This window comes from Balaenoptera borealis (assembly GCF_965194805.1).
Source record: "Balaenoptera borealis genome assembly, chromosome: 19".
NCBI lineage: Eukaryota > Metazoa > Chordata > Mammalia > Artiodactyla > Balaenopteridae > Balaenoptera > Balaenoptera borealis.
Genome location: NC_138878.1, coordinates 56,809,163 through 56,836,253, shown reverse-complemented (window position 1 = coordinate 56,836,253; position 27,091 = coordinate 56,809,163). Strand labels below are relative to the sequence as shown.

Sequence of the window (27,091 nt, the reverse complement as noted above, 5' to 3'; positions counted from 1 at the left end):
CACCACGACCCTTTACAACATACACGAAAATTTATAAGGGAGACAGCAGGATTCAGGTTCAACTCTCCACTCATTCCCTTCCTGGTTGGGTGACAACAGACGATGGTCACAGCGCCCCCCCTCCCACCTTGTTTTTCCTTCCCCTAGAAGCCGACCTTGCGAGGGAGGGGCTGGTGGGAGGTGCAGGAAATGCTGGTGAGAGTGAGGAAGGGAAGGCAGCCAGTAAAGGGTGTCTTACTAAACTATAGCTCTGAGCAACTGAGCTTGATGCCACTAGGGAACTGTGGGAAATCGAGCCATCCTACCCACGGGGTGAGGGAGCTGGGGCGTGTGTACCCCGGCTCCTATCAGTCATTGCCTGGGGCCAGTCCTCAGGCGCAGATGCAGACGCTGGCACTCAGAAGGACACCAGGGATGTGTTAAAGGCCAAGGATAGAGGCAGGGTGGGAATCATTACTCCATGATGTGCTTCAGTTTTCTCACCTGTATGTCTGGGATAAGAATGGGGTACCCAGATTTCCCTGGCAGTCCAGTGGTTAAGACTTTGTGCTTCCACTGCAGGGGGGCATGGGTTCCATCCCTGGTCGGGGAACTAAGATCCCACAAGCCATGCGGCGCGGCCAAAAAAAAAAAAGGTCCCCACCTTGCAAAGTTGAGGTAAAGAGTAAATGAGTTCATTCATATGATGTGCTTAGGACATTGCGTGATGCATCGCAGCGGCACAGTGAGCGCTAGGAATGATTGATTACTGTGCTTGTTTCATGTTCTCCCATCCCCTTCGCACCCCAAGTACCTGGGCCACGTGGAGGTGGAGGAGTCCCGGGGGATGCACGTGTGTGAAGATGCTGTGAAAAAGTTGAAGGCGGTGAGTGAGAGGCTGGAGCAGGGAGGGGGCAAGGTCAGAGCAGAAGAGCCAGCCCTGACCACACCCTCTGTCCTCCTCCTCCACTCCAGATGGGCCGGAAGTCTGTGAAGTCTGTCCTGTGGGTGTCAGCCGATGGGCTCCGGGTGGTGGATGACAAGACCAAGGTAGGGGGCCCGTGGGCCTGGGAGTGGGCACCAGCGGGCCCCTCTCCTCACCCTGCTTGAATGGGGCCAGGGACGCCTTCTCACCCACCTCTAGGACGTCCCTCCCTCAGGGACCTTCTAGGCTCAGCCGTGTGTTCCTATAACATGTTGGCACCTCTCACAGTCGTAATTCAGGATTGAGTCCTGTGGCTATTTGTGAGCTGGCGTGGATAGTGGGTGAGAGCACGGACCGTAGAGCAGCCACTTCAGCTCGGATCCCAGCTCACCCACTTACCAGCTGGGTGACCCTGGGCATGAGGGGTATGAGATTTAACCCTTCCGTGCCTCACTTGCCTCATCTGCAAAAATGGGGATAAAAATGGACCCAACCATTAAATGAGAAAGTATATGCAAATAGTTTAAAACTATGCCTGGTACAGCAGAAATGTTCCGATCAATGAATGTTAGCTGTTACGTGCTTATTGTCCGTCTACCTGGCCAGATGGGAGCACCAGGGGCCGGGATCCGGGTGTCTGTTTGCTCACCATTGAATTCCCTGCCCCTAGCACAGACACTGCCCAAGGAGACAGCCAACGCATGAAGACAGTTAGGTTAATGACTGAACAGGATTGACACCCTCCAGCAAGCTTTGCCTGACTCCCGTCCAACTTGGGTCAGGCACCTCTTCTTGCTCCCGAAAGCCCCTGAGCCTCCCCGATCCCAGCCCTGAGCCCTCTGCCTGTGCCTCCCTCATTACAGCGTGACTGTGACTCTGGCCTGTCTCTATCTGGTGATGAGTCTGATTCCCGCACTAAACTGGGAGCCCCATGTGAGCAGGGCCCACAGCTGTTTCAACAAGTGCAGGATCCCCACCCGGTTCAGGACAGGATATAGAGCAGACACAAAGGGAATATTAAGTGAATACATGAAAGACAGTACACATGCCTTTCCTGGCCTCCCTGGTGCCTCCCAGGACCTGCTGGTAGACCAGACCATCGAAAAGGTCTCCTTCTGTGCTCCTGACCGCAACCTGGACAAGGCTTTCTCCTATATCTGCCGTGATGGGACCACCCGCCGCTGGATCTGCCACTGTTTCCTGGCACTCAAGGACTCCGTGAGTATCACCAAAGCCCAAAGCCAGCTGACTGTCTCCCATGCCCTGGTGTCCCACGCCCAACCCCAGCCCGCTGTGTGGTATCAGGCGAGTCACTCACCTTACCTCTCCTCTCCGTGACCTCATCTGGAAAAGGGAGTGTATTCACAGCCCCTAACTTAGAGGATTATTGTGAGACTTGAGGGGGTTGATACAGAGTATTTGGAACAATGCCTGCCATATAGGAAGCACTCAGGAAAACATTAGTTCTCATCCTCCTCCTTGTTATCAATACTTCTTCATGTTTCTCTAACTTTTCTCATTGAGGAGCATGTACATACAGTAAAATGCGCAGATGGCCCAGGCACAGCTCCATGAATTTTTGCTTATTTTTAAACCTCACCCAAGTCAAGCTGTAGTTTCCTGCCCCCAGCAGCCCCCTTGGGCCCTTCTGAAACAACACCCCCCAGGGTACCCACTCTTCCTTCAGAGTTGATTCATTTTGCCTGTGGTTCTTTATATTTTGGGGGGGAGGGGGGCGTCAAGATCCCCTCTGAGAATCTGATGAAAGAGACAAATGGACTGTCTTCTGAGAAGCATTCTCACAGGATTCTGAGGCTTGTGACAGAAAACCCTCAGATACCAGTGATTTCGGTGAAATAGAAATCTGTGTTTCATGTGAAAGACATCCCTAGGCAGGCAGCACAGCGTTGGTGTGACTCCTCTCCACTCAAGGGCCATGGCTCCTTTTATCTTGTTGCTATGCTGGAGTATGGCTTCCACTCCATGATCCAAGATGAACGAGCATGCTCCAGCCTTCACATCTTCATCCCAACTACATAAAGGAGGGAAGCATGAAGAGGGGCACACCCTCTGCTTTTTGGGAGGTGTGTATTGGCCTTTTGTGACCTATTGGCCTTGTGTGACCAGCTTCTTTCACTTAGCATAATGTTTTCAAGGTTCATCCATGTCGTAGCATTGTATCAGTACTTACTCCCTTTATATGGCTGAATAATATTCGTATGGATATACCACATTTTGGATATACCATATTTTGCTTATTTATTCATCCATTGATGGACATTGGGTTGTTTCCACCTTTTGGCTATTATGAATAGTGCTTCTCTGGACATTTATATGCAAGTATTTGTTTGAATACTTGTTTTTAATTCTTCTGGGTATATACCTAGGAGTGGAATTGCTGGGTCATATAGTATGTTTAAGTTTTTGAGTAATTGCCAAGTTGTTTTCCTTGGTGGTGACACCATTTTACATTCCCAGTTGCAATGTATGAGGGTTCCAATTACTCCACACTTTTCTTTTCACTTTCTTTTTTTTTTTGGCCCCGTGGCATCTGGGATCCTAGTTCCCCGACCAGGGATTGAACCTGCGCCCCCTGCATTGCAAGCACAGACTCTTAACCACTGGACCGCCAGGGAAGCCCCATCTTTTTGCTTTCTTGATAGTGTCCTTTGATGTGCAAATGGACACATTTTGATGAAGTTCAATTCATCAATTTTTTTTTTGTTATTTCTGCTTTTGGTGTCATATCTAAGAATTCATTGCCAAATCCAAGGTTGTAGAGAGTTACCTCATGTCTCATTCTAAGAGTTTTATAGTTTTAGCTCTTATATTTAGGTCTCTGATACATTTTGAGTTAATTTTTATAAATGGTGTGAGGTAAGAGTCCACCTTCATTTTTTTTTCACGTGCATACTGTATCCAGTTGTTCTAGCACCATTTGTTAAAGAGACTATTCTTCCTTCATTGAATGGTCTTGGCACCTTATTGAAAATCAATTGACCATAGATGTGTGGGTCTATGTCTGAGCTCTCAGTTACATTTCGTTGGTCTATATGTCTCTCCTTATGCTAGTATCACACTGTTTTTATTTATTTATTTATTTATTTATTTATTTTTGGCTGTGTTGGGTCTTTGTTGCTGCGCACGGGCTTTCTGTGGTTGCGCCGAGCGGGGGCTACTCTTCGTTGCGGTGCACAGGCTTCTCGTTGCGGTGGCTTCTCTTGCTGCGGAGCACGGGCTCTAGGCGCACGGGCTTCAGTAGTTGTGGCACGCTGGCTCAGTAGTTGTGGCGCACAGGCTTAGTTGCTCCGCAGCATGTGGGATCTTCCCAGGCCAAGGCTTGAACCCATGTCGTCTGCATTGGCAGACGGATTCTTAACCACTGAGCCACCAGGGAAGTCCCGTATCACACCATTTTGATTACTTTAGCTTTGGAGTAAGTTTTTAAATTGGAAAGTGTGAGTTATTCTATTTTATTCTTTTTCAAAATTGTTTTGGCTGTGCTGGGTCCCTTGCAATTCCATATGAATTTCAGGGTCAGCTTTTCCATTTGTGCAAGAGTCCATTGGGATTTTGAAAGGAATTGCATTCAATCTGCAGAACACTTTGGGAAATATTGCCCTCTTAGCAATATTAGTCTTTCAATCCATGAACACAGGATGTATTTCCATTTATTTAGGTCTTCTTTAATTTCTTTCAACAGTGTTGTGTAGTTTTCAATGTTTATGTCTTTTACTTCCTTGGTTAAATTTATTCCGAGCTATTTTATTATTTTAGATGGTATTGTAAATGGAATTGTCTTAATTTCAGTTTTGGATTGTTTGCTGTTTGTGTATATAGATATAACTGATTTTTTTGTGTGTTGATTTTGTATCCTGCAACTTTGCTGAATTTATTTATTTGCACTAACTGTGGATCCTTTTGATGTTCAACATATACGATCATGCCATCTGCAAACAGAGGTAATTTTACTTCTCTCTTTCCAACATGGATGCCTTTTATTTCTTTTTCTTGTCCAGTTACTCTGCCTAGAACTTCCAATAGAGTGTTGAATAGAAATGATGAAAATGGCATTCTTGTCTTGTTCCTGATCTTAGGGAAAAGCTTTGTCTTTTACCATTGAGGATAATGTTAACTGTGAGTTTTTCTTTTTTCTTTTTTTAATAAATTTATTTATTTATTTATATTTTATTTTTGGCTGCGTTGGGTCTTTGTTGCTGTGCCCGGGCTTTCTCTAGTTGCGGCGAGTGGAGGCTCCTCTTCGTTGTGGTGCACGGGCTTCTCATTGCGGTGGCTTCTCTTGCTGTGGAGCACGGGCTTCAGTAGTTGTAGCACGTGGGCTCATTAGTTGTAGCCCGTGGGCTCTAGAGCACAGGCTCAGTAGTTGTGGCACACGGGCTCAGTTGCTCCGCAGCATGTGGGTTCTTCCCGGACCAAGGCTTGAACCCGTGTCCCCTGCACTGGCAGGCGGATTCTTAACCACGTGCCACCAGGGAAGTCCTGTGAGTTTTTCACAAATGTCCTTTATAAGGTTGAGGAAGTTCCCTTCTATTCCAACTTTGTTGAGTGTTTTATCATGAAAGGGTGCTGGATTTTGTCAAATGCTTTTTCTGTGAGAATCGAGATGATCATGTGGGGTTTTTTCTTCATTCTATTAATGTGGTTGATTGATTTTCATATGTTAAACCAAGCTTGCATTCCTGGAATAAATCTCACTTGATTCTTTTCATATTCTGCTGGGTTCAGATTGCTAGCATTTTGTTGAAGCTTTTTGTCCCCAAGTTTAACTTTAAGAGGTGGCTGAGCATCTTGTTTAGGGAACAGAAGTCAGACATACCTCATTAGAATCCCAACTCTGCCACTCACTTGTTATAATGGGCATGTTGACTGAACCTTAATTTCTTCATCTGTCAAATGGGTTCATAAGATTGTCCACCTCCCGGCACTGTTGTGAGGATTCCATAAAAGGATGCAAATCAGGGCTCAGCCCGGGGCTATACAAAATTTCTGCTGACACATATGTGAGTTTCCCTGTGCCTGGCTTTGTGCTGCATGCCTTGCATATATTTGTTCACCTAATTCCTGCAACAACCCTGTGAAGTGGGTGCTGTTAGAGCCCCCATTTTACAAATGAGGAGCCTTGGGTACTGGGAAGTGATTTTCTTGAGATCACATAGCTGGGAAGTGGAAAGCCAGCATCAATCCCAGGCTCTCTGGCCTTGGCGTCTCTCAAGTAGGCACTCAAGAAACAGGGGTTGTTGTTTTTACCCCCAGTACTTTACTACAAAATATTTTCAAGTATGCAGTAAAGTCGAAAGACTTGTTCAGTCACCAGTCACCTGGACACCCCCCACCCAGATCCTGCCACTAACATTTGTCTGGGCTTACTTTATCACTTGTCTCCCCATCTTATTTTTTGATGCATTTCAAAGTCACAGACATCAGAATACTTCCCCCAGACACTTCAGCATGCATACCATTAAGTAGAATTCATATTTGTTTCCAGCTCTTTTTCTTTTGAAGCGAAATACATGCTGACCACAAACCTTAAGTGTACATTTGCTGGGTTTTGACAACTGTATACACGCATATAACCCAACCCCCCCATCAAGATCTAGAACATTGCCACCACCCCAGACTGTCCCCTCATGCTCCTTCTCAGTCAGTCCCTATGCCCACCCCTAAGAAACAACCACTGTTCTGATGTTTTCCACCATAGATTAGTTTTGCCCATTCTGTAACTTCATATAAGTGGAGCCATCCAGGGACTTCCCTGGCAGTCCAGTGGTTAAGACTTCACCTTCCAATGCCGGGGAGTGTGGGTTTGATCCCTGGTTGGGGAGCTGGGATCCCGCATGCCTTGCGGCCAAAAAACCAAAACATAAAACAGAGGCAATATTGTAGCAAATTCAATAAAGACTTTAAAAGAAATGGTCCATATCAAAAAAAAAATCTTAAAAAAAAAAAAAATGGAGCCATACAGTATTACACTCTTGTCTCTGGCTTTTGTCCCTCATTTTGCAGATGTGCACTGAGGCCCAGAGAGGTGAAGGGACTCATCCGGAGTCACCCAGCATCCAGCTGCTGGACCCCGGGGCTCCTGGCGTCCGGTCTGCACTGCACAACGTCGCTAATCCTGCCCCAACCTCTTCCCACAGGGCGAGAGGCTGAGCCACGCAGTGGGATGTGCGTTTGCGGCCTGCCTAGAGCGGAAACAGCGGCGGGAGAAGGAGTGCGGAGTCACGGCTGCCTTCGACGCCAGCCGCACCAGCTTCTCCCGGGAGGGCTCCTTCCGCCTGTCCGGGGGTGGGCGGCCGGCTGAGCGAGAGGCTGCCGACAAAAAGAAAGGTGGGCGCTGCCCGGAGGGCGGGGTGGGGGCGCTGGGCACCGAATGGTCCCAGGGTGGGGCCAAGGGATCCAGATTGGGGGGAGAGCTGCAGAGGTACAGGGGCTCTACAGTTTACAAAGCAAAAAGGAAACACACACACACAAAACCCAAAACAACAAAAATTTTTTTAATTAATTTATTTTATTTTTGGCTGTGTTGGGTCTTCTTTGCTGTGCACCGGCTTTCCCCTAGTTGCGGAAAGCGGGGGCTACTCTTCGTTGTGGTGCACGGGCTTCTCATTGCAGTGGCTTCTCTTGTTGCGGAGCACGGGCTCTAGGTGCGCGGGCTTCAGTAGTTGTGGCTCGTGGGCTCTAGCGCGCAGGCTCAGTAGTTGTGGCGCATGGGCTCAGTAGTTGTGGCACACGGGCTCAGTAGTTGTGGCTTGTGGGCTCTAGAGTGCAGGCTCAGTAGTTGTGGCGCATGGGCTTAGTTGCTCTGCGGCATGTGGGATCTTCCTGGACCAGGGCTCGAACCCGTGTCCCCTTATTGGCAGGCGGATTCTTAACCACTGCACCACCAGGGAAGCCCCCCCCCCCAATTTTTTAAAGTAAAAAATACAAAGCAAAGCACCAACCACAAAGTTTGGTTACAGTTTATAAAGCGTACTTCAGTTTAAGGAGTCCTCTGGGCAATATTCTGTTGGCCACAAATCCCAGCAAAGCTCACCAAGAGCTTTATTATCTGCTAACCCAGGGAGGTTCCCAGGCTTTTCAAACTGTGTATCCACCCTGTTAATGGGTTGTGAAGTCAGCTTGCTGGGTTGTGGTTAGCATTTTAAGAAATGAAATGGAAAAGAATAGAAAATATCAGAGTAATTGAATGTAGTAAGGGTAAGTATAGTTCAATGATACTTTTATGTCAGTATATCTGTTTGTGTGTGTGTGTATGGAATGGGTTACCATGTGAACGGTATTTCTTATTCTGGGTTGCCGTCATGAAAGTTTGAAAAACTTTTCGGTAAACTCTAACATTCTAGGTCAAAGGCAAATAGTTTATAAGTTCTCAAACTGTGGTTTTTAAATATACGTGTATTATGTGCTGAGTCAAAATGTAATTTTTAATTTTTTTTTACTTTTTTTTACTGTTTCTAGTTTTTACATTTTTGGAAAACACTGCTTAGAATTTACAAAGAATCCTGAATTGGGATTCAGGATAAAGGAGACTGAAGAGATTTGACAAATATTAATAAATGCAATGTGTGATCCTGAATTGAATCCTGGATATTGTATATATAGATATACATTCAACATTCAATCCAATATATATACATATTGAATATATGTATATAAAATATATACATTGGAAAAAATATATATATATATGAACATCCATAAAGGACATGAGTAGACCAGTCGGGGAAATTAGAATATGGACTGTAGACTAGCTAACAGTATCATATCCATGTTAAATTTCCCAAGTAGGAAGTTGTTCTGTGGTTCAGTAGGAGTCTGTCCTTGTTCTTAGGTACATGCTGAAGGTTTTAGGGTTGGGTAAGCTGTCTGCAGCTTAGTCTTTTTTTTTCCCTTGTTGTTTATTTTATATATAGTAGTGTACATCCGTTAGTCCCAAACTCCTAATTTATCCCCTCTCCCTCTTCCCCTTTGGTAACCATAAATTCGTTTTCTATGCCTGTGAGTCTATTTCTGTTTTGTGAATAAGTTCATTTGTATCTTTTTTTTAGATTCCACATATAGGTGATATCACATGATATTCGTCTTTCTCTTTCTGACTTACTTCACTTAGTATGATAATCTCCACGTCCATCCATGTTGCTGCAAATGGCATTATTTCATTCTTTTTTTATGGCTGGGTAGTATTCCGTTGTATATATATTACCACATCTTCTTTATCCATTCATCTATTGATGGACATTTAGGTTGTTTCCATGTCTTGGCTATTGTATGCAACTTACTCTTAAATCATACTGAAAAAAGATTATGGAAGGAGAGACAGATCAAATACTGTAACAAGTTAACACTTGTTAAGAGTTAACAAGTGTAACAAGTTAACACAAGAGAACATGTGTGCTGCTTGTTCCATTATTACATCTTTTCTGTAAGTTTAAAATATTTCTAGCTGAAAAGTTAGGAAAACAAGTTTTTATCACTTGCTAGAATATTAGAGTTTACAACATATGTTTTTCTTGGTAAACTATGTGACCATTTACAAACCTCTTGACAAAGTTAAGGAGTTCTTCACAGCTTACAAAATATTTTGCTGTTTACATCATCTATTAGAATTTATAAAGAATTTTATCATTGGTAAAGCAGATTACAAAGTAAAGTTAACAGAAGGCCTAAGTACATATATTTTTTTAGTGAAAACCTGTCTTTTATATATATATATATATTTATTTATTTTGTTTGCACTGGGCCTTAGTTGCGGCAGGCGCGCTCCTTAGTTGTGGCAGGCGCGCTCCTTAGTTGTGGCATGTGACTCTTAGTTGCGGCATGCATGTGGGATCTCGTTCCCTGACCAGCGATCGAACCCAGGCCCTCTAGTAGGAGTGCGAAGTCTTAACCACTGCGCCACCAGGGAAGTCCCTATATGATATTTTATTGTTTGCAAAAGAACACATTGAGTACACTGAGTTTACTATTTATATGGGATATTAGAATTTACAAAGAATGTCATGCTTTAGAGTTTGCCAAGGATTTTGCTGTTTCCAAAGGATATTATACGTTCCAGGTACTTTGGATTGTAGAAAGCACTTGAGAGCTTGCACTGCAAAAATGAGAGTTTACAAAGTGTGGTATATGATTTGCCGAACACATCACAGTGTTTTGCCGATGATGCACTGATTCACAGTCTCAAGGCACCGCACGTTCACAAAGAGCTCTGTTCAGGAGTTACGGAGCAGTGCACTTTCCACAAAGTTGTTTACCAAGCTTTTGTGGGATTCCAGAGCGTTGAACATTCACTGCCTCAACTGACCCTCTCAGGAGATCAGGGAAGGCAGCAGAGGGATATTTATCCCAGGTTTAGTTGGGGAAACTGGAGCCCGGAGAGGGGAGGAGACTTCCTGAAGCCCAAGGTGGTGGGGGGCAGAGGTGGTTTCCCAGTTCCAACCTGTCCCGGGCTGTTTCCACTGGCCCCAGCCTGGCCTGGGTGAGAGCCTCACCGCCCCCTCATGGAAGATGGGAGAAGCACTGGGCAACCTCCCTGCCCTCTTTGGGCCTGAGTTTAACCTCACTAGCATTCAGGCAGCGGCTCAGGTGAGGCCTTGATGGGAGGATGGCTGTGTGTTTGTGTATTGGCAGGGGTTGGGAGACCCTGCCATGGAAGAGCCCGCTTCTTATGCTGAGTGGGGAGACCAGGTACCTGCAGAGGACTGAGAACAGCCCCAGAGGGGAGGGAGCCCAGGCTGAGGGGCTGAAACTGGAAAACTCCTCAGAGGAAGAAGTATGCCAAGCTGGGTCTAGAACAATGGGTAGCAACTGGAGGACGGGAGGAGGTACTTGAGGTGGGAAGAATGGTGGGAGGTGACAGAGAACAGAGCAGATGGAATGATGGAGGAAGACAGCATGATGTGGACAGACCAGGCCAGAGGGAGAGACGGGTTAGTGCAGTCATCTGGAACCCAGACTCTGGAGTCAGCCTGCCCCTTCCTTCACAGTATGGCTCAGGCAAGTCACTTGCCATTTCTGGGCCTCAGTTTCCACATCTGTAAAATGGGGATAATGATAGTATCAACCTCACTGGGTGGTTGTGAGGATTGAATGAATTAATACTTGCAAGGCACTTGGAACAATGCCTCATACATTGGTCATGCACCAAAAAAGTGTTTGTTAAATTAATTAGAAAGGGAGACAGAAGGTCTCAGAGGGAGAAATAGCAGAAGCAGCAGAGGAAGATGGATGGGGGACAGAAAGCTTGAGACACACAGAGGGTCAGGTTGGGTGACGACTCCCCCATGGGCCTCCTGGGGAAAGTGGTTCTGGCTTGGGTGGGGATGAGAGACATTTGGGGGCTCTGACCAGCCTGTCTTGAGGGCAGGGCACACTGGGTGAGGAAGGCAGCATTGGAAAACAACCAAGGGGTCTGGGTAGGAAAGGCCTCCAATGCCAAGGTGAGCTATCTAACCACCTGTCTCACCCATGTCTCCAGCAGAGGCAGCAGCTGCCCCAACTGCGGCTCCTGGCCCTGCCCAGCCTGGGCACGTGTCCCCAACACCGGCCACCACATCCCCTGGCGAGAAGGGTGAGGCGGGCACCCCAGTGGCTGCAGGCACCACTGCGGCTGCCATCCCCCGGCGCCATGCCCCCTTGGAGCAGCTGGTTCGCCAGGGCTCCTTCCGTGGGTTCCCGGCGCTCAGCCAGAAGAACTCACCTTTCAAACGGCAGCTGAGCCTACGGCTGAATGAGCTGCCATCCACGCTGCAGCGCCGCACTGACTTCCAGGTGAAGGGCACAGGTGAGCCTGGGGCTCTGCAGGAGGGAACATCGGGATCAATGCCGCTGTCTGTTGTAAGCAAGAGATGGAGAAGAGGTGGTGCACACCATGATTTTTTTTTTAACATCTTTATTGGAGTATAATTGCTTTACATTGTTGTGTTAGTTTCTGCTGTATAACAAAGTGAATCAGCTATACATATACATATATCCCCATATTCCCTCCCTCTTGCATCTCCCTCCCACCCTCCCTATCCCACCCCTCTAGGTGGTCACAAAGCACTGAGCTGATCTCCCTGTGCTATGCAGCTGCTTCCCACTAGTTATCTGTTTTACATTTGGTAGTGTATATATGTCAATGCCACTCTCTCACTTCGTCCCAGCTTACCCTTCCCCCTCCCCGTGTCCTCAAGTCCATTCTCTACGTCTGCGTCTTTATTCCTGTCCTGCCCCTAGGTTCTTCAGAACCATTTTTTTTTTTTAGATTTCATATGTATGTTAGCATGTGGTATTTGTTTTTCTCTTTCTTACTTACTTCACTCTGTATGATAGACTCTGGGTCTATCCACCTCACTACAAATAACTCAATTTAGTTTCTTGTTATGGTTGAGTAATATTCCATTGTATATATGTGCCACATCTTCTGTATCCATTCATCTGTCGATGGACACTTAAGTCACACCATGATTAATTAGCACTGCCTGCCACAGGCAAAGGAGAGGAGCAACATGTGATCAATTATCAATGTCTGCCATCAGTCTGGGAGAGGAGACAGGTAGTGTAAGCTGTGATCAATTAGCAATGTCTGCTCCAGGCAAGGGATAGCAAAAAGGTGGCGTAAGTCACGATCAGTTAGTACTGTCTGCTGTAGTTAGGGACATGAGAGCAGTGGCATATGTCATGATTGATTAGCAAGACTTCCATGGGCAAGGGAGAGGAGAGAAGCTGCCCAGATGCCATGTTTTTGCTCAAGAGGAGACTGAGGCACCATAGGCTAATGCTCCCTCCAAGCTTTTGGCCAGTAGAGCCATGAGATCTGGCCAGGTCAAGAGTCCAGGTTCAGAGGAAAGAAGGATTGTGATTAACAATGTCTGCCTAGGGCAGGGAGAATAGCGTGATGACAGACATCATGATCTCCTTACAGTATGTGACTTGAGCAAGAGAAAAGAGCGAGGTGGCACACCACATGATTGATTAGCAAAGTTTGCCATGGGCAAGCAAAAAGAGAGAGCAGGAGTATTATGTTTTGCCCAAGAGATGACTCCCAGAATTTGGCTTATGGAAGCATGAGGTGAAGGGCACAACTGAGCATGGGGATCACGGGGTCAGGGTGCATAGTGATGTATTTGTGATGTCGCTTCTGGGTAAAGGATTGTGCAGAGGCAGCACCCATCATCATCCATTAGCCATGTCTTCGAGGGAAGATGGAATTGCAAGGACCAGTCCTTTCTTTCAGCATTTGGCCAGTAGAGCCACCAGGCTCTACTGGTGAGGGGTAAGGTGAGCAAAGAGTTCGATGGGAGAAAAGCATCCTGTTTGATTACTAATGTCTGCCATGGACCAGGAATAGGAGAGAGATGGCATATGTTGTGATTTAAAAATGTATGCCATGGGAAAAAGGGAAGAGAGAGGTGGCATGGAACTATGTTTTGCCCGAGGGACACAGGCAGGAGAGCTGCCTTTCCTCCCAGCTGTCAGTGAAGTCATGTGGTCTGGCCCGCTCTCCTGCTTCCATATGCCAAATCCGAGACACCTACCCCTTATGGCCCCGGGGACTGGTGTGGGAGGTGTTGATCTGTATCCAGGAGGCTGGGCTACTGCAAAAGGTGACTGCTGAGCAGATGCCAACGCTTGTTGAGAATGACGCGCGCTCACTCCATGTTGTGCAGCATCCCGTGTACTGCATGCACCCTCAGATTTGCTGTCCTCATTAAGTAACCTGCCGTTAAGCACACCCCCAGGGCTGTCACACCTGCTCCCTGAGGGGTGGCAGGCACCCCAGACTTTGTTTAGAAGCCTCGCGTGCCTGTAGCCAGTTGCCCACTTGCTTGGATGTAACTTGCCACACAAAAATTTCACGGACTCACACAGATGTCCCATTCCACTGCGGGTGTCACACACACTCAGAAGTCACACACTTAGTCGTGGGCAATCAAAAATCACACACACTTGGAAGTTGCAGGACCAGGTGTTACCATTACACACACTTAGAAAGCACATATCCAATACAAACTACTGTATATAAAATAGGTAAACAACAAGGCCCTACTGTATAGCAGGGAACTATATTCAATATCCTGTAATAAACCATAATGAAAAAGAATATGAAAAAGAATATATATATATGTATATATGTATAACTGAATCACTTTGCTGCACACCGGAATCTAACACAACATTGTAAACCAACTATATTTCAATAAAAAAGAAAGAAAGAAAGCACATATCCAGATGTCCCATTCAGAAATCACATACACAGATTAACACACGCTCACGAACGACACACCTGGATTCACACAAACTTGTGTGAATCACAAGTCACATATGCTAATTCATGCCGAATTCCATACATCACGCAGGCAGATTGGCTCACGCTGGGGAATCACAATCGGATGCCACAACCTGGATTTCAGTCACACTCAGATGCCACCCCCCAGAAGCTGCACACCCATTTGGACTAACAGGCACAGTCATCATAGAAATGACCTGGAAGCCACCTACTGTCCCGCCTGGGCAGCCCCACGTCACACCTGCTGACTCCTACAGCTAGTTTCTGTCTGATGCTCACAGAGCATCACACACACTCCCTTGGAGGTAGCCACTCACTGAGCTGTCACAGGCACTTGTCACACGCCACACTTGACCATCCTCTTGTTTATTTGGATGGTGCCTTTGCTCATCCTAAGCCCTCATGAGGCCACCACACCTGCTCAGCGTATCCTGTCTTGCAGGCACAGGTGCATCTCTGCCCTCATGACATATGTTATGGGCCAGGCCTGGTGAGGCCCCACTTCTGCACGCAAAGCAAGACAGATGATCCCCAGCCAGTGACCAGCAGCGTGGCCAATATCCATTCTGACTAGTCAGTCAATGCTCTTGCCATACATGTGGTTGAACATTTTTTATTTATTTTTTTGGCCGCGCCACGCGGCTTGTGGAATCTTAGTCCCCTGACCAGAGATTGAACCCGGGCTCCGGCAGTGAAAGCACCAAGTCCTAACCACTGGACCGCCAGGGAAAATTCCCTGAACATATTTTTAAATTAATATATATTGGTAAGCATTTAAAATATTTCTTCCGGTTTGCGGCTACATACAGCTCTTGAGGTCCTCCTTGGTTTGGGATCCCTGTGACTGTCTGCCATCAGATGTCACACACTACTTGGCTGTTGTACCACTCAGACGTCACACACACACACACATGTGCGCAGTTACCATTTTTGTGGCCATGGCCACTTAGTTACTGCAGAGTGGACCCGCCGACCCACACACCTTGTGAGGGCCACCTGCGGGGATGGGGTCAAGGGCAGAGCCTGGGCCTGTCCGCTGACCTCCACCCTCTTCCCTGACTTGCCAGTGCCTGAGATGGAGCCTCCCAGTGCCAGTGACAGTGACAGCATCAGTGCCCTGTGTACACAGATCAGCTCATCTTTTGCCAGTGCTGGAGCACCAGCCCCAGGGCCACCGCCAGCCTCAACAGGTAAACTCAGCCCTTCTCTGGGGGCAGATGCCCTGCAGTGCCCCTCCTGCATCCCCCTGCTCCTTTCAGGGCTCCTGCAGAGACTCTGGGAATCTTGGAATCCCACAGGCTTAGAACCATGGATCATCTAAGAGCCATGGGATTACCATAGAACCATGGATCATTTAAGAGCTATGGCGTCATCCTAGAATCATGGGATCAATCACTTTAGAACCATGGATCGTCTTAGAACCACGGGGTCATCTCAGAGCCGTGGGGTTCATCCTAGAACCATGAGATAACATAAGAATTATGGGGTCACCTTAGAACCATGGGATCAGTTTTTAAACCTTGCTGTCTTAGAACCATAAAATCTAGAAACGTACAGCCTTTGAAGCACAAGATATTAGAACCTAACAGATTTGGAGCCAGGAAACCTTGGAATCTTACAGCCTTAAAAGAGTGCTCTCTGAGAAAATAGTGCCAAGGAATCACCTTAGAGCCACGTGCTTATCCTAAAACCGTGGAAGCACCTTGGAATTACAAACAATGTAAATTTAGAACTCTAGAAATCTTAGAAAACACAAACTTAAAAACACTGAAACTTACCCACTATGTTAGAATAGTACACTCTGAGAAAGATCCATGCAATCTTAGAATCTTAGCCTCCTAAGACAATACACTGTCAAAATATTAGAGCCAAGGGTGATATTAAAAAATATTTAATAACAGGTTTGCTACTGACCAATCAGAAGGGAAGCCGGCCTGGGTGATTGTCAGTTGTGCCTATACTTTTTCATCTTAGGACCTTAGAATCTCAGAAATGAATTTTCGTAGCACTGCATGACCTGTGGTCCAGGATGGTCAAGCCATCTGCCCAAAGCCCATGCAGCTAATGAGAAGCAGAGCTGAATGCAAGGCAGGTGGCCCGGTCCAGAGTCTGATCCCCAGCCTGGGGTTCTCTCTGTGGCAGCCCATGCCCCCTAACTGCCCCTCTCCTCTCTCCAGGGACTTCTGCCTGGGGTGAGCCCTCCGTGCCCCCTGCAGCTGCCTTCCAGCCTGGGCACAAGCGGACCCCTTCGGAGGCCGAGAGGTGGCTGGAGGAGGTGTCCCAGGTGGCAAAAGCGCAGCAGCAGCAGGCAGCCTCGGTGCCTGCCGTGCCCCCCGGCCTGCAGCCCTTCCCCGCCCCCGTGGGGCCCTTCGACGCCGCACCTGCCCAGGTGGCCGTGTTCCTGCCGCCTCCACACATGCAGCCCCCTTTTGTGCCCGCCTACCCGGGCTTGGGCTACCCGCCCATGCCCCGCGTGCCTGTGGTGGGCATCACACCCTCACAGATGGTGGCCAACGCCTTTTGCTCAGCCGCCCAGCTCCAGCCCCAGCCTGCCACCCTGATTGGGAAAGCTGGGGCCTTCCCACCCCCTGCCGCACCCAGCGCCCCTGGGGGCCAGGCCCGTCCTCGCCCCAATGGGGCGCCCTGGCCCCCAGAGCCAGCACCCGCCCCGGCCCCTGAGTTGGACCCCTTTGAGGCCCAGTGGGCAGCGTTAGAAGGCAAACCTGCTGTAGAGAAGCCTTCCAACCCCTTCTCGGGCGACCTGCAGAAGACCTTCGAGATTGAACTGTAGCCCGAGCCACCCCATCATCTCCAGGAGCCCCACACCTGGGAGTGGAGGCCCAACCTCTCCCCAGTCCTGCTCCCTGGGGCTGCACCCTCCTGACGACCTCTCTAACCCTTCTCTCGACCACCTCCCACAACCAGTACAGAACCGACATTGTGACACCCAGATTGCGATGGGATGGAATTCAGGGACGGACCCAGCCTGGCTAAGGGACCCATTTCTCTGCCAGACTTAGGCTGGCATGGCCCCCTCTCCCCGGACCCCAGACACAGGGGGATGGCCACAATCCCACCGAGTGCCCTCTGTTCAAGCTATATTTCCCAGTTTCTGTTGTTGACCTTCTACCTTCCAGTATTGGGTGGGATGGAGGAGGGATGCCCACCTGGGGGCCCTCCTCGGCCCCAAACGAGTGCCCACCCCAAGTTTGGTCATTCCCCCCGCCCCCATACACAGCACAAGCAAAGGGCTTCCTTCTGCCCACCTGCTGCGTTCACTGCCAATGCTGTGCTCACCCCTACCACCCCTCCCCTCCCCTTGGGGGCCCACATGTTCTTTGGGCCAGGGTCTCATGGGGGTAGGGGGCCAAGTTGGGGGCCCAGGAGGCAGGTAGGGGGAAGGGGAAGGGGAAGAAGATGCCCAGTTACCTCACGTCGGTGCCCGCTGGGGAGGGGTCCGGGAAGAAGGAAGGGGGTGCCTGGCGGGTACTTTTCTATCTTTTATTTCCAGATTTTTTTGTATCTAAACTTGCAGATTTGTATTATACAAGGACAGCCAATAAAGGAAGAATATAATGGTGCCCCTCTAGAAGGCAGGGTGTGTGTGCAGGGGGGATGGTGTGGAGACAGAGCCTTTCCTCCTGTGTCATCTCCTAAAACCAGAGGGAGTAAAAAGGGTCTCCCTGCATATTCACCTCTGAGTCGTAGCATGGGAGCAGGTAACACTGACCCAGCACTCAAGAAGTGGGTTATTAATGGGTACCCCAAATTAATCACTCCATTTCTGATTCTTATAGATTTTGAAACAAGGAATTAAAATAACATATAATCTGCTGCTAATAACTTCAGTATTAAAATTTTAAATAATTACGTTTGGAGTAGCATATCTTCGAGCTGGCGAATTCACGTTTCACCAACTGCATTTTCCGTAACTTAGGCCAAAGTGTCATCTGACGTGGCAGCACGTTTTTAAGTCTCTCTGTTGTTTCTTGGGTTCCTTGATACAATCTACAAAGTTATATATTTTAAAATATATAATATATAAATTATATATTTAATTCTTTATAGCTCTCTAAAATGATGAGATTGGTTTCATGAAACTCAACATTATATCCCCATTTGATAGATCAGGAAGTTGAGTCACTTACCCAAGGTCACACATCTGATTAGTGGGGGAGCTGGGATTCAAGCCGAGCTTCTGGTCAACCTCAAGGCCAGTCACTGAACCACCAGGCTGTGAGGGAACAAGCCTAGGGTCTGCCCTCAAGGGTTTACATTACAGCCCACCAACCGGCTGGATCCTGGACTAGGGGACCTGTGACAGATGGCTCGCCAGGGCATCAAGGGGGTCCCCAGGGAGCAAGCAAAGGACTCTGCTTGAAAAGAGCCACGCTTTCTTAATCCAAACCTTTGCAGATGTCATTTCCTCTGCCTGAAACACCCATTCCTGACACTGCACCTTCTCCCAGAGGAATGCTACTCATTCCTTTTTTTTTTGTATCGCAGTTTGCTTAATTTTCCCCCAATAATAGAATGTCCTGGATGCCATTTCATACAGATGAGTCACATATAGATCTGTGTCACCTCTCTTTTAACACTTCATAGGATGCTACTCATTCTTCAGGCCTCAGCTCAAATATCTCCCCTTCTTAGAAGTGGAGCCTCTTCCAAGGCCCCGCCCGCATCCAATCCTTTCAAAGCGCTATGACCCATCAGGCTGAGTCAGGAGCCCTCCGCTCCGCTTGGATCCTACAGGGCCCTGTGCTTCTCGCCTCCTGGCCCTAACTCCTCTCTGTTTCCCCCAGCGCAGGCCTGACCCATTCTGGGCTGTCACCATCTGGCCCCCCACTGGACTGTGAGTGAGGGGTGGGTCTGGGGCTGCCTCGGTCACTCTGGTGTTCAGGCACAAGGCCAGAGAAGAGGCAATCTCAGCAATTCACCGCTACAGACCGCTGGCGAGTGAGAGGGGCAGAAAAGGCCTAGGAGTTGGAGATGATTCGAACTACTGGACTGATGGAGAAACAGGCCACGCAGCACACAGAACATCAGGGACAGAGTCAAGACCGTCTTCCATGCCAGAGGCTGATCTTTACACAAAACCATTCTTCGCTGTGCCCAGAGCAGTCTTTCTCAGACACCCCTCCGTGCCCACCCCCCCTCCCCCACACACACACCCCAATCCCCGTAGAAGCAGATGTTTTGGGCCCGCGGAGCTCCACGGATCCCTTATCTCCCGAGGACCTCCCACGGACTCCTCTTAGCCAGTTTCCCCATCTTCCCTCCCACGCCCGATGGAAACTCTCGCTCTTCACGGCGCTTCCCTCTCCACAGAGACCATGGATCTGGGATTAACCTCCCACTCTCACTTCCCCCAAGCTTCGGCTCTCTCAGAATAGACACGGGGACGTGGAGTCAACGCACCAGCCCAACCCAGTGGCCTCGTCCCACCTAACACCACGTGATGCACTCCTCCCCCCTCCCCTCATAGAGGGCTTGCTTAGGGCGACGTCCAGCTCAGGCGGCTGCAGCGCCCCCTTCCTGGTTCGCTTTGGAAAGCTCCGCCCCCCAGGCGCCTCCTCTCCAGGAACCACTCCGGGCGGCGAGGACTATTTTGGAACCTTCCACGCCAGACTGGGCTTAGCGCCCCGCCCCTTTCCGGAGCTCTTTGGAAAGCTCCGCGCTGCGCTCCGGCCTCCCGGGGACCAAGAACAGACCCCGCCCCACTGGCGATTCGCTGCTCCCCGGCGCTGCTTCCGCCACCCTATGAAGGGCCACTCGCCGTCCGTGTTGCCTCTGTCTCTTCGGAAACATTTCCCCGACAAACAACCCCCCGCCCTCAAGGCGCCGCTCGGACCTCGGGCTCCTGCAAGACCAAGGGGATCACGGTAGAGTCTCCCCGAGCGCAGTAGAACAGCACCCCCGTGTGGCCCTGTCCTCCGGAACCCGCGGAATGGCCGGATTCGTGGGCTGCAGCAGAGACCCGCCAGACCTATGCTAAGGTAGAAAAAAGTGTTTAAAAAAAAAAACTAGCGTCACAGTCATGGACAACATCATCCTTCAGGGTCTGGCTCAGGCGTTCACTCCGCTAGGAAGTGCTCCCTGATTCCTCCCATCTGGATCTCCGACGTCCCCCCTGTGCTTCCCCTATCTATCCTGGCCCTGACCCCTGTGCCTGTGTCTCCTCCATCCATTCTGGCCCTGACACTCTGGGCTGTCACTGGGCCTGTGAAGCCAGGGACAAGAGCTGTCTTAGTCACCACTGTGTCCCCAGCATCGCCCAGGGCAGCACAGAGTAAGGTTCAGACGGCCTGCAGGCACCTCCTAGGGAGCATTCATTTAGTCCCTCACACATATTTTGCTTAGTTTTGTTTAACAGTTTTCTTGAGGTGTATTCTACATGTCATAAAATTCACCTGTTTTAAGTGATGTAATGATGCTGAGTGATTGTTTCTACAGAGTTGTACAGCCATCATCACAATCCAATTTTTTTTTTAATTTATTTATTTTATTTTAATTTTTTTTTTATAAATTTTATTTATTTATTTATTTATTTATGCTGTGTTGGGTCTTCGTTTCTGTGCGAGGGCTTTCTCTAGTTGCGGCAAGCGGGGGCCACTCTTCATCGCGGTGCGCGGGCCTCTCACTATCGCGGCCTCTCTTGTTGAGGAGCACAGGCTCCAGATGCGCAGGCTCAGTAGTTGTGGCTCACGGGCCTAGCTGCTCCGTGGCATGTGGGATCTTCCCAGACCAGGGCTCGAACCCGTGTCCCCTGCATTGGCAGGCAGATTCTCAACCACTGTGCCACCAGGGAAGCCCTTAATTTATTTTTTACAATCCAATTTTAGAACATTAACGTCACCCTAAAAAGACCTCTTGTGCCCACTTGCAGTCAATTCCCATTCCCATTCCCAGCCTCAGCCGCAGGCAATCACTGATTACTTCCCTTCATTATGTATTCTTTTCTTCATTTTACAAGCATTTTCGGAATACTTGCTTCTATCAGGTATTGTGTGCTGAGGATACACAATGACACACACAGGCCCTGCCCTCAGGGACCTCAGAGTCTGGTTGGGACGATGGCTAATGGGAAGATATATTTGCTCGCTCATTCCTTCATTCAAAAATATGTATTGAAAAAAAAAAAATATGTATTGAACACCTGTGCCAGCTACTGTTCTAGGCCCTAGGGATATAGCAGTGGGGGGGAAAAAGAAAAAATCTCTCTTTGTTGGAGATAATATTCTAATGAGAGGATTAAAAAAAACAAATAAGCAAGTAGATATGTGATTTAATGGTTGGAAGCCATGGCAAGAGTTTGCCTTCTGGTCTAAGAAGGACGGGAAACCACTGGAAATTTTCAGCAGGGGGGTGACATGATCTGATTTACATTGTGTAAAGGTTCACTCTGATTGCCACGAGGAGAATGGATTATGTGGTGGCCAGCAAAGGTGAGAGTCAGGGTGGGGGGGTGATGATGACTTAGTCTAGGGCAGGAGCAATGGGAAGGGGAGAGAGTGATCAGGAGATAAAATCAAGATATCAAGTCAAGGACCTTAGTGGGTCAGTTGGGGTAATTTGCATATGGACTATAGTATGATATTAATCTTAAAGTTTCCTGGTGTGATAATGGTATTGTGCTTGTAAAGGAGAATGTCCTTGCTCTTGAGACATGTCTGCTGAAATATTAAGGGTGAAATGTCACAAAATGACTGCAAGCAATTCTCAAATAGACCTTTTTCTATTTACAACTCTCTACCTATAGATATCTATATACATAGCTATCGATATATATTCACCAGTTTTTAACAATTAGTCATCTCACTCTCACTTTCTATCAATATCTGTATCTATATCTATATCTATTTATCTATTATCTAGAAAGAGAGAGAGCTAATTGTTAAAACTGGTGAATCTCTATCAAGAATATGTGGCTAGCCCTTATACTTTTCTTGCAATTGTTTTTTTTTTTAAACAAACTACGTTTTATTGAAGTACAGTTGATTTACAGTGTTGTGTTGGTTTCAGGTGTACAGCAAAGTGATTCAGTTTTATAAATATATTCTTTTTTGGATTTTTTTTTATTATATTGGATATAGTTCCCTGTGCCGTACAGCAGGTCCTTGTTTTATTATCTCTTTTATGTATAGTAGTGCGCATCTGTTAATCCCAAACTCCTAATGTGTCCCTCCCCCCTCCTTTCCCCTTTGGTAACCATAAGTTTGTTTCCTGTATCTGTGAGTCTATTTCTGTTTTGTAAATAAGTTCATTTGTATCATTTTTTTAGATTCCACATACAAGTGATATCATGTGATATTTGTCTTTCTCTGTCTGACTTTCTTTTCTTGCAATCCTTTTTTTTTTTTAATTAATTTATTTATTTTTGGCTGCATTGGGTCTTCGTTGTGATGCGCGGGCTTCTCATTGCGGTGGCTTCTCTTGTTGTGGAGCACGGGCTCTAGGTGCACGGGCTTCAGTAGTTGTGGCACGTGGGCTCAGTAGTTGTGGCTCGCGGGCTCTAAAACACAGGCTCAGTAGTTGTGGTGCACAGGCTTAGTTGCTCCGCGGCATGTGGGATCTTCCTGGACCAGGGCTCGAACCCATGTCCCCTGCGTTGGCAGGCGGATTCTTAACCACTGCACCACTGGGGAAGTCCTTCTTGCAATTCTTGTGCACATTTTTTTTTTTTTTTAATTTGACTGTGCTGGGTCTTAGTTGCTGCATGCAGGATCTTAGTTGTGGCATGCAGGATCTAGTTCCCTGAGTAGGGATCGAACCCCGGCCCCCTGCATTGGGAGCTCAGAGTCTTAACCACTGGATCACCAGGGAAGTCCCTCTAGTGCACATTTAGAAATTTTCAAAATAAAAAGTTGGAGGCGGGGGGAGCATCTGTTTTGGAGGTAAGCACAACTCGTTGATGGGTTGGCTCTGTGGAGTGAGGAGGGGAAAGTGCCCTCCATGTTTCCCAAGCTCCTGGCTTGAGTTCCTCAGTGGAAAGTGCAGCTCTGGTATGAGATGGGGAAGACTCTGGTGGTGGAGGAGGACAAGTGTGAAGGGGGATGTTGACAGTTTGGGAAAGACATACTCGGTGTCAGTCAGAGGCTTGTCAAGAAAAGAGAAGGGACTTCCCTGGTGGCCCAGTGGGTAAGACTCCACACTCCCAATGCAGGGGGCCCGGGATCGATCCCTGGCCAGGGAACTAGATCCCACATACATGCCCCAACTAAGAGTTTGCATGCCACAACTAAGGAGCCCACCTGCTGCAGCCAAGACCTGGCGCAACCAAATAAATAAATAAATAATTTTAAAATACATTTTAAAAAAAAGAGAAAAGAGAAACCACACCAGGTATTTCAACAGAGAGAATTGAATATAAGGATCAGGCGAAACAGTGAGACCTGCCTGACCTCCAAAAATCAGTTTATCCTGAAGGTGTTGGAAGGTGGGGTTGGTACTCTGAGGAGAGAGCTGGGCCCTGTCCAGACCCCAGAGACACCAGGGATGTGTTCGTTGGAAGACAGGTGGGCACATGGACAGTAGATGAAGACAAGGCCCCTCTCTGGCTACATCTGTTCAGGTTGGCTCCAGCTGTGCGATGGATGGCAGAGGCCTGTGGGAGATGGGCCAGGCTGGGATTGGGAGCCGGTCAGCCTGGAGCCCACATTTCATTCTCCACGCAGTTGGGTCAGAAGGCACTAGATTGGGTCAGGGCATATTTTTCCAGAGATTTTTTTTTCTTTTTTTGAAGGGGGGTGGGGTGTGCCACGCGGCTTGTGGGATCTTAGTTCCCCAACCAGGGATCTAACCCGGGCCCTCGGCAGTGAAAGCTCGGGGTCCTAACCGCTGGACCACCAGGGAATTCCCTCCAGAGATTTTTCTTTGTAGAAGAGCTTTATTTTTTATTTACTTTATGCACCCATAGAGGAGAGACAGACAGAGATAGAGGATGGGATAGAGAGAGGAGATGAGAAAGAATGAAAGAGAGAGAGAGAGATTCACTTTTGAGGAGCCGCAGGGTTTTGGAACAATCTTTGAAAAAGTCTTCACATTTTGTGGCTGCGCCATAACTAGTGTGATTGATCCGTGGTTGTGGGAGTTTGAGCATGATTTGCTGCTATAAACAGTGCTATGGTGGACGTCCTTACTGCTAAATTCTTCCGTGCACATGTGCACACAATAAAACCATATTTTATTGACCCCTTCCTCCCCTACTTGTTACCACCTCTGAAATCAGAATGCAGCTTACAACGCTCGTGTGTCATAGTTTAACTGGCAGTTTTTTTTTCTCTCCTGGTGATTTGAAGTAACAATGCATCTTACCATCGATGGCCTCTTGGATGTGAATGGTCACTGGAGTAACAGTAATACTCAGAGAAAACACTCTTGTAACACTTACGATGAGCCAAGGTAACTCATAATAACCCTGGGAGGTGGATACTGTTATTGTCTCCATTTTCCTGATTGAGCCACAGAGTGGTTAAGGAACTTGCCCAGAGTCGCACAGCAAGGAAGTGATGGAGTGAGAATTAGAACCCAGGCAGTAGCTCCAGAGTCTCTTTGTATGTCTGAGTTTTGCAGTATTTATTTATTTATTTATTTGGCTGAACCGCGTGGCTTGCGGGATCTCAGTTTCCCAACCAGGGATTGAACCCGGGCCCCACGGTGAAAGCCCAGAATTCTAACCGGTAGGCCACCAGGGAACTCCCAGTTTCCAGCATTTAGTACCAAGTTGAACATTGTAGTTGAGATGCCTCCCCCACCACACCCCCCCCCCAACCCTGTTTATACGCAAGAGACCTCACTCCAGGGCCCAGATAACTGAATCAAAGAGATACCAATCCATCCAAAGGGGCACTTGGGACATTTGAGGCTGCGTTGTCCTGTACTCTGCAGCACGTTTGAATGTCTAGCCATCCCAGGCTTATAAATGCCTTTAGAACAGGTCTCAAAGTTTGGTCCAGGGTACCCTGGGAGTCCCCAAGACCTTTTGTGCACAAAGTTAAAATTATTTTCATAATATTACCAGGACGTTTTTCGCCTAGTTCACTGTCATTTTCTCACGAGAAGTGGGATTTGCCTGCCCTCTTTTTGGATCTGAGTAGGCTTGTGAGTTGCTTATAACCAGTAGCATGTTGCAGAAGTGATGCTGCATGATCCCCAAGGCTAGATCAGAAGAGGTGAGGCTGTTTCTGCCTCTTTCGTGAAACAGAGACACTGAAGACCAGAGCTGCCTTGCAAGAACTTTGACTGCCCTGAGGCCACCATGATTAGAGGAAGCCCAAACCAGCCCACATGGAGAGACCACATGGAGAAACCCTTTGACTACAAGGAGAGAGAGAGAGCTGCCCACACACCCCCAGTTGGTACCTCAACTGGGACACCCCACTGTCCCAGCTTCAGCCACCAGCTAATTACATCCATATGGGATCCCAAGGCAGAACTGCCCAGCTGGACTCTTCCCCAAAATCTGACCACAGACATGGTGAGAGATAAAAGGCTTACTGTTGTTGCTTTAAGCCACCGTGTTTTAGAGAGATTTGTTATCTAGCAATGGTAACTAGAAAGAGGGTGGAGTACAGAAAATAAGGAGCTTGCAGAGAATTGCAGCCTGGAGAGCTGAGAATAGACATCTGTTGACAATAACAGCAGCTAATATTTAAGTGCTTTCTGTGTATGAGCACCATTCTAAGTGCTTGGCATTAATGAACTCATTTAATCCTCACAGCAACCCTAGGAAGTGAATGCCATTACTGTCTCCGTTTTATGGGAAGCAAGGCAGGGAGGACATCGGGAATTGGATAAAAACGGAACTTGAACCTCGGCTGTGGCTTCAAGCAAAGGGCATTACTGTTGAGGAACATGTGACTTGGCTCAGCCAGTCTGGGCATTTGGGTCCACCCCAGGCCACAGTGATTGGCTCTGGCACGGCCGTGTGACCTCCGCTGGACAATCAGAGTCAGCCTTATTACTTCGTTGGGGAAGTCTGAGACAAAGGTGCTCCCCTTTACCTGGGGGATATGAATGAGGGTCCCTCTGGCCCAAAGGCTGCTGGCAGCTGTCTTGGGGAACTGCCGATGGAAAAGGTGGGGCAGGGGGATGAAAAGAAATGGGGTCCTTGGTGACACTGCTCAACAGATGTGTCAGCTTTAGCTGAAGCCAGCCGAGTGTGGAATTTCCAGTTACAAATTTCCTTTACAGTTTAAGCCATCTGAGTCAGCTTTTCTGTTGCTTGTGTCCAAGATTAATCAAAATATTTAACAACCAGTGATGTGAGCGATCAGAAGACTTCATTGCTGTGCCTGATATTAAGGCTTCTTTCCCCCCTGTATTGGGAGGTCTGGGAAGTGGGGTGAAGGGGAAGTTAGAGTGGTCACAGTGTGGAAAATGTGCAGATCTTGAGGCAGCATGATTTAGCAACCAATACAGAAATAATTTAGTATCTCAACAATCAACATAGCAAGATAGCTTGTCCAAGCTGTGAAAATTAATAAACGGAAGCCTCATTTAAAATGAAGTTGGGCAGCCAGAAGGGGGAGCTGTCATGCCCTGCCTCTCTAGGGCAATTATAGACAGGACAGGAAGAGATGTACCTTTCTATTTTCAACAGGAAGAAGGTTACTGCTTTACTACCCATCAGGAGGAAGGAAGAATTTCTTCTTGCCCAGCAACGGTCCAGCCACTGAAAGGCTGTTACAAATCAGCCAAAGAAAAGCAATTAAACTTCAAGTTCCCAGTTTCTTCCACTGGACTCTTTATAACATCCCCTCCCAACTCTCCCTTCTCCTCTGTAAAAGAATGTCCCTCTCCTTTGTTCTCCCCACTTGCTTGTGCCTTACCGTAGAATCCATGTCCCAAATTGTAATTCTCTGCTATTCCCAAATAAACCCATTTTGCTGGTAAAA

The 27,091-nt window shown here is 47.9% G+C and overlaps 1 protein-coding gene and 2 long non-coding RNA genes across 9 annotated transcripts in view; 2 read left to right on the top strand and 1 right to left on the bottom strand.

Moving 5' to 3' along the window:
* Positions 1–17,773, top strand: part of NUMBL (NUMB like endocytic adaptor protein) — a 24,636-nt gene extending 6,863 nt beyond the window's left edge. For 4 of the 6 annotated variants that reach the window (XM_082367538.1, XM_082367539.1, XM_082367541.1 and 1 more), the window contains exons 4-10: positions 791–865; positions 955–1,029; positions 1,982–2,122; positions 7,063–7,252; positions 11,400–11,705; positions 15,260–15,382; positions 16,370–17,773. In XM_082367538.1, coding sequence (XP_082223664.1) covers positions 791–865; positions 955–1,029; positions 1,982–2,122; positions 7,063–7,252; positions 11,400–11,705; positions 15,260–15,382; positions 16,370–16,983 — 1,524 coding nt within the window. In that variant the 3' untranslated portion in view covers positions 16,984–17,773. The remainder of the gene's footprint in view (positions 1–790; positions 866–954; positions 1,030–1,981; positions 2,123–7,062; positions 7,253–11,399; positions 11,706–15,259; positions 15,383–16,369) is intronic. The other 2 variants (XM_082367540.1, XM_082367543.1) reach the window with 1 other exon arrangement.
* LOC309616715 lies at positions 11,622–18,439 on the bottom strand. The gene is made up of 3 exons (XR_014237575.1): positions 18,341–18,439; positions 18,064–18,200; positions 11,622–11,753 (listed from the first exon to the last, which is right to left on the bottom strand). It is a non-coding gene; the product is annotated as an uncharacterized lncRNA (long non-coding RNA).
* LOC309616713 lies at positions 18,349–27,091 on the top strand. Of its 2 annotated transcripts, XR_014237572.1 has the most exons (4): positions 18,349–20,191; positions 24,494–24,596; positions 25,399–25,671; positions 26,797–27,091. It is a non-coding gene; the product is annotated as an uncharacterized lncRNA (long non-coding RNA). The 2 variants fall into 2 exon arrangements; XR_014237573.1 differs by lacking the exon at positions 24,494–24,596 and having other exon boundaries at positions 18,354–20,191.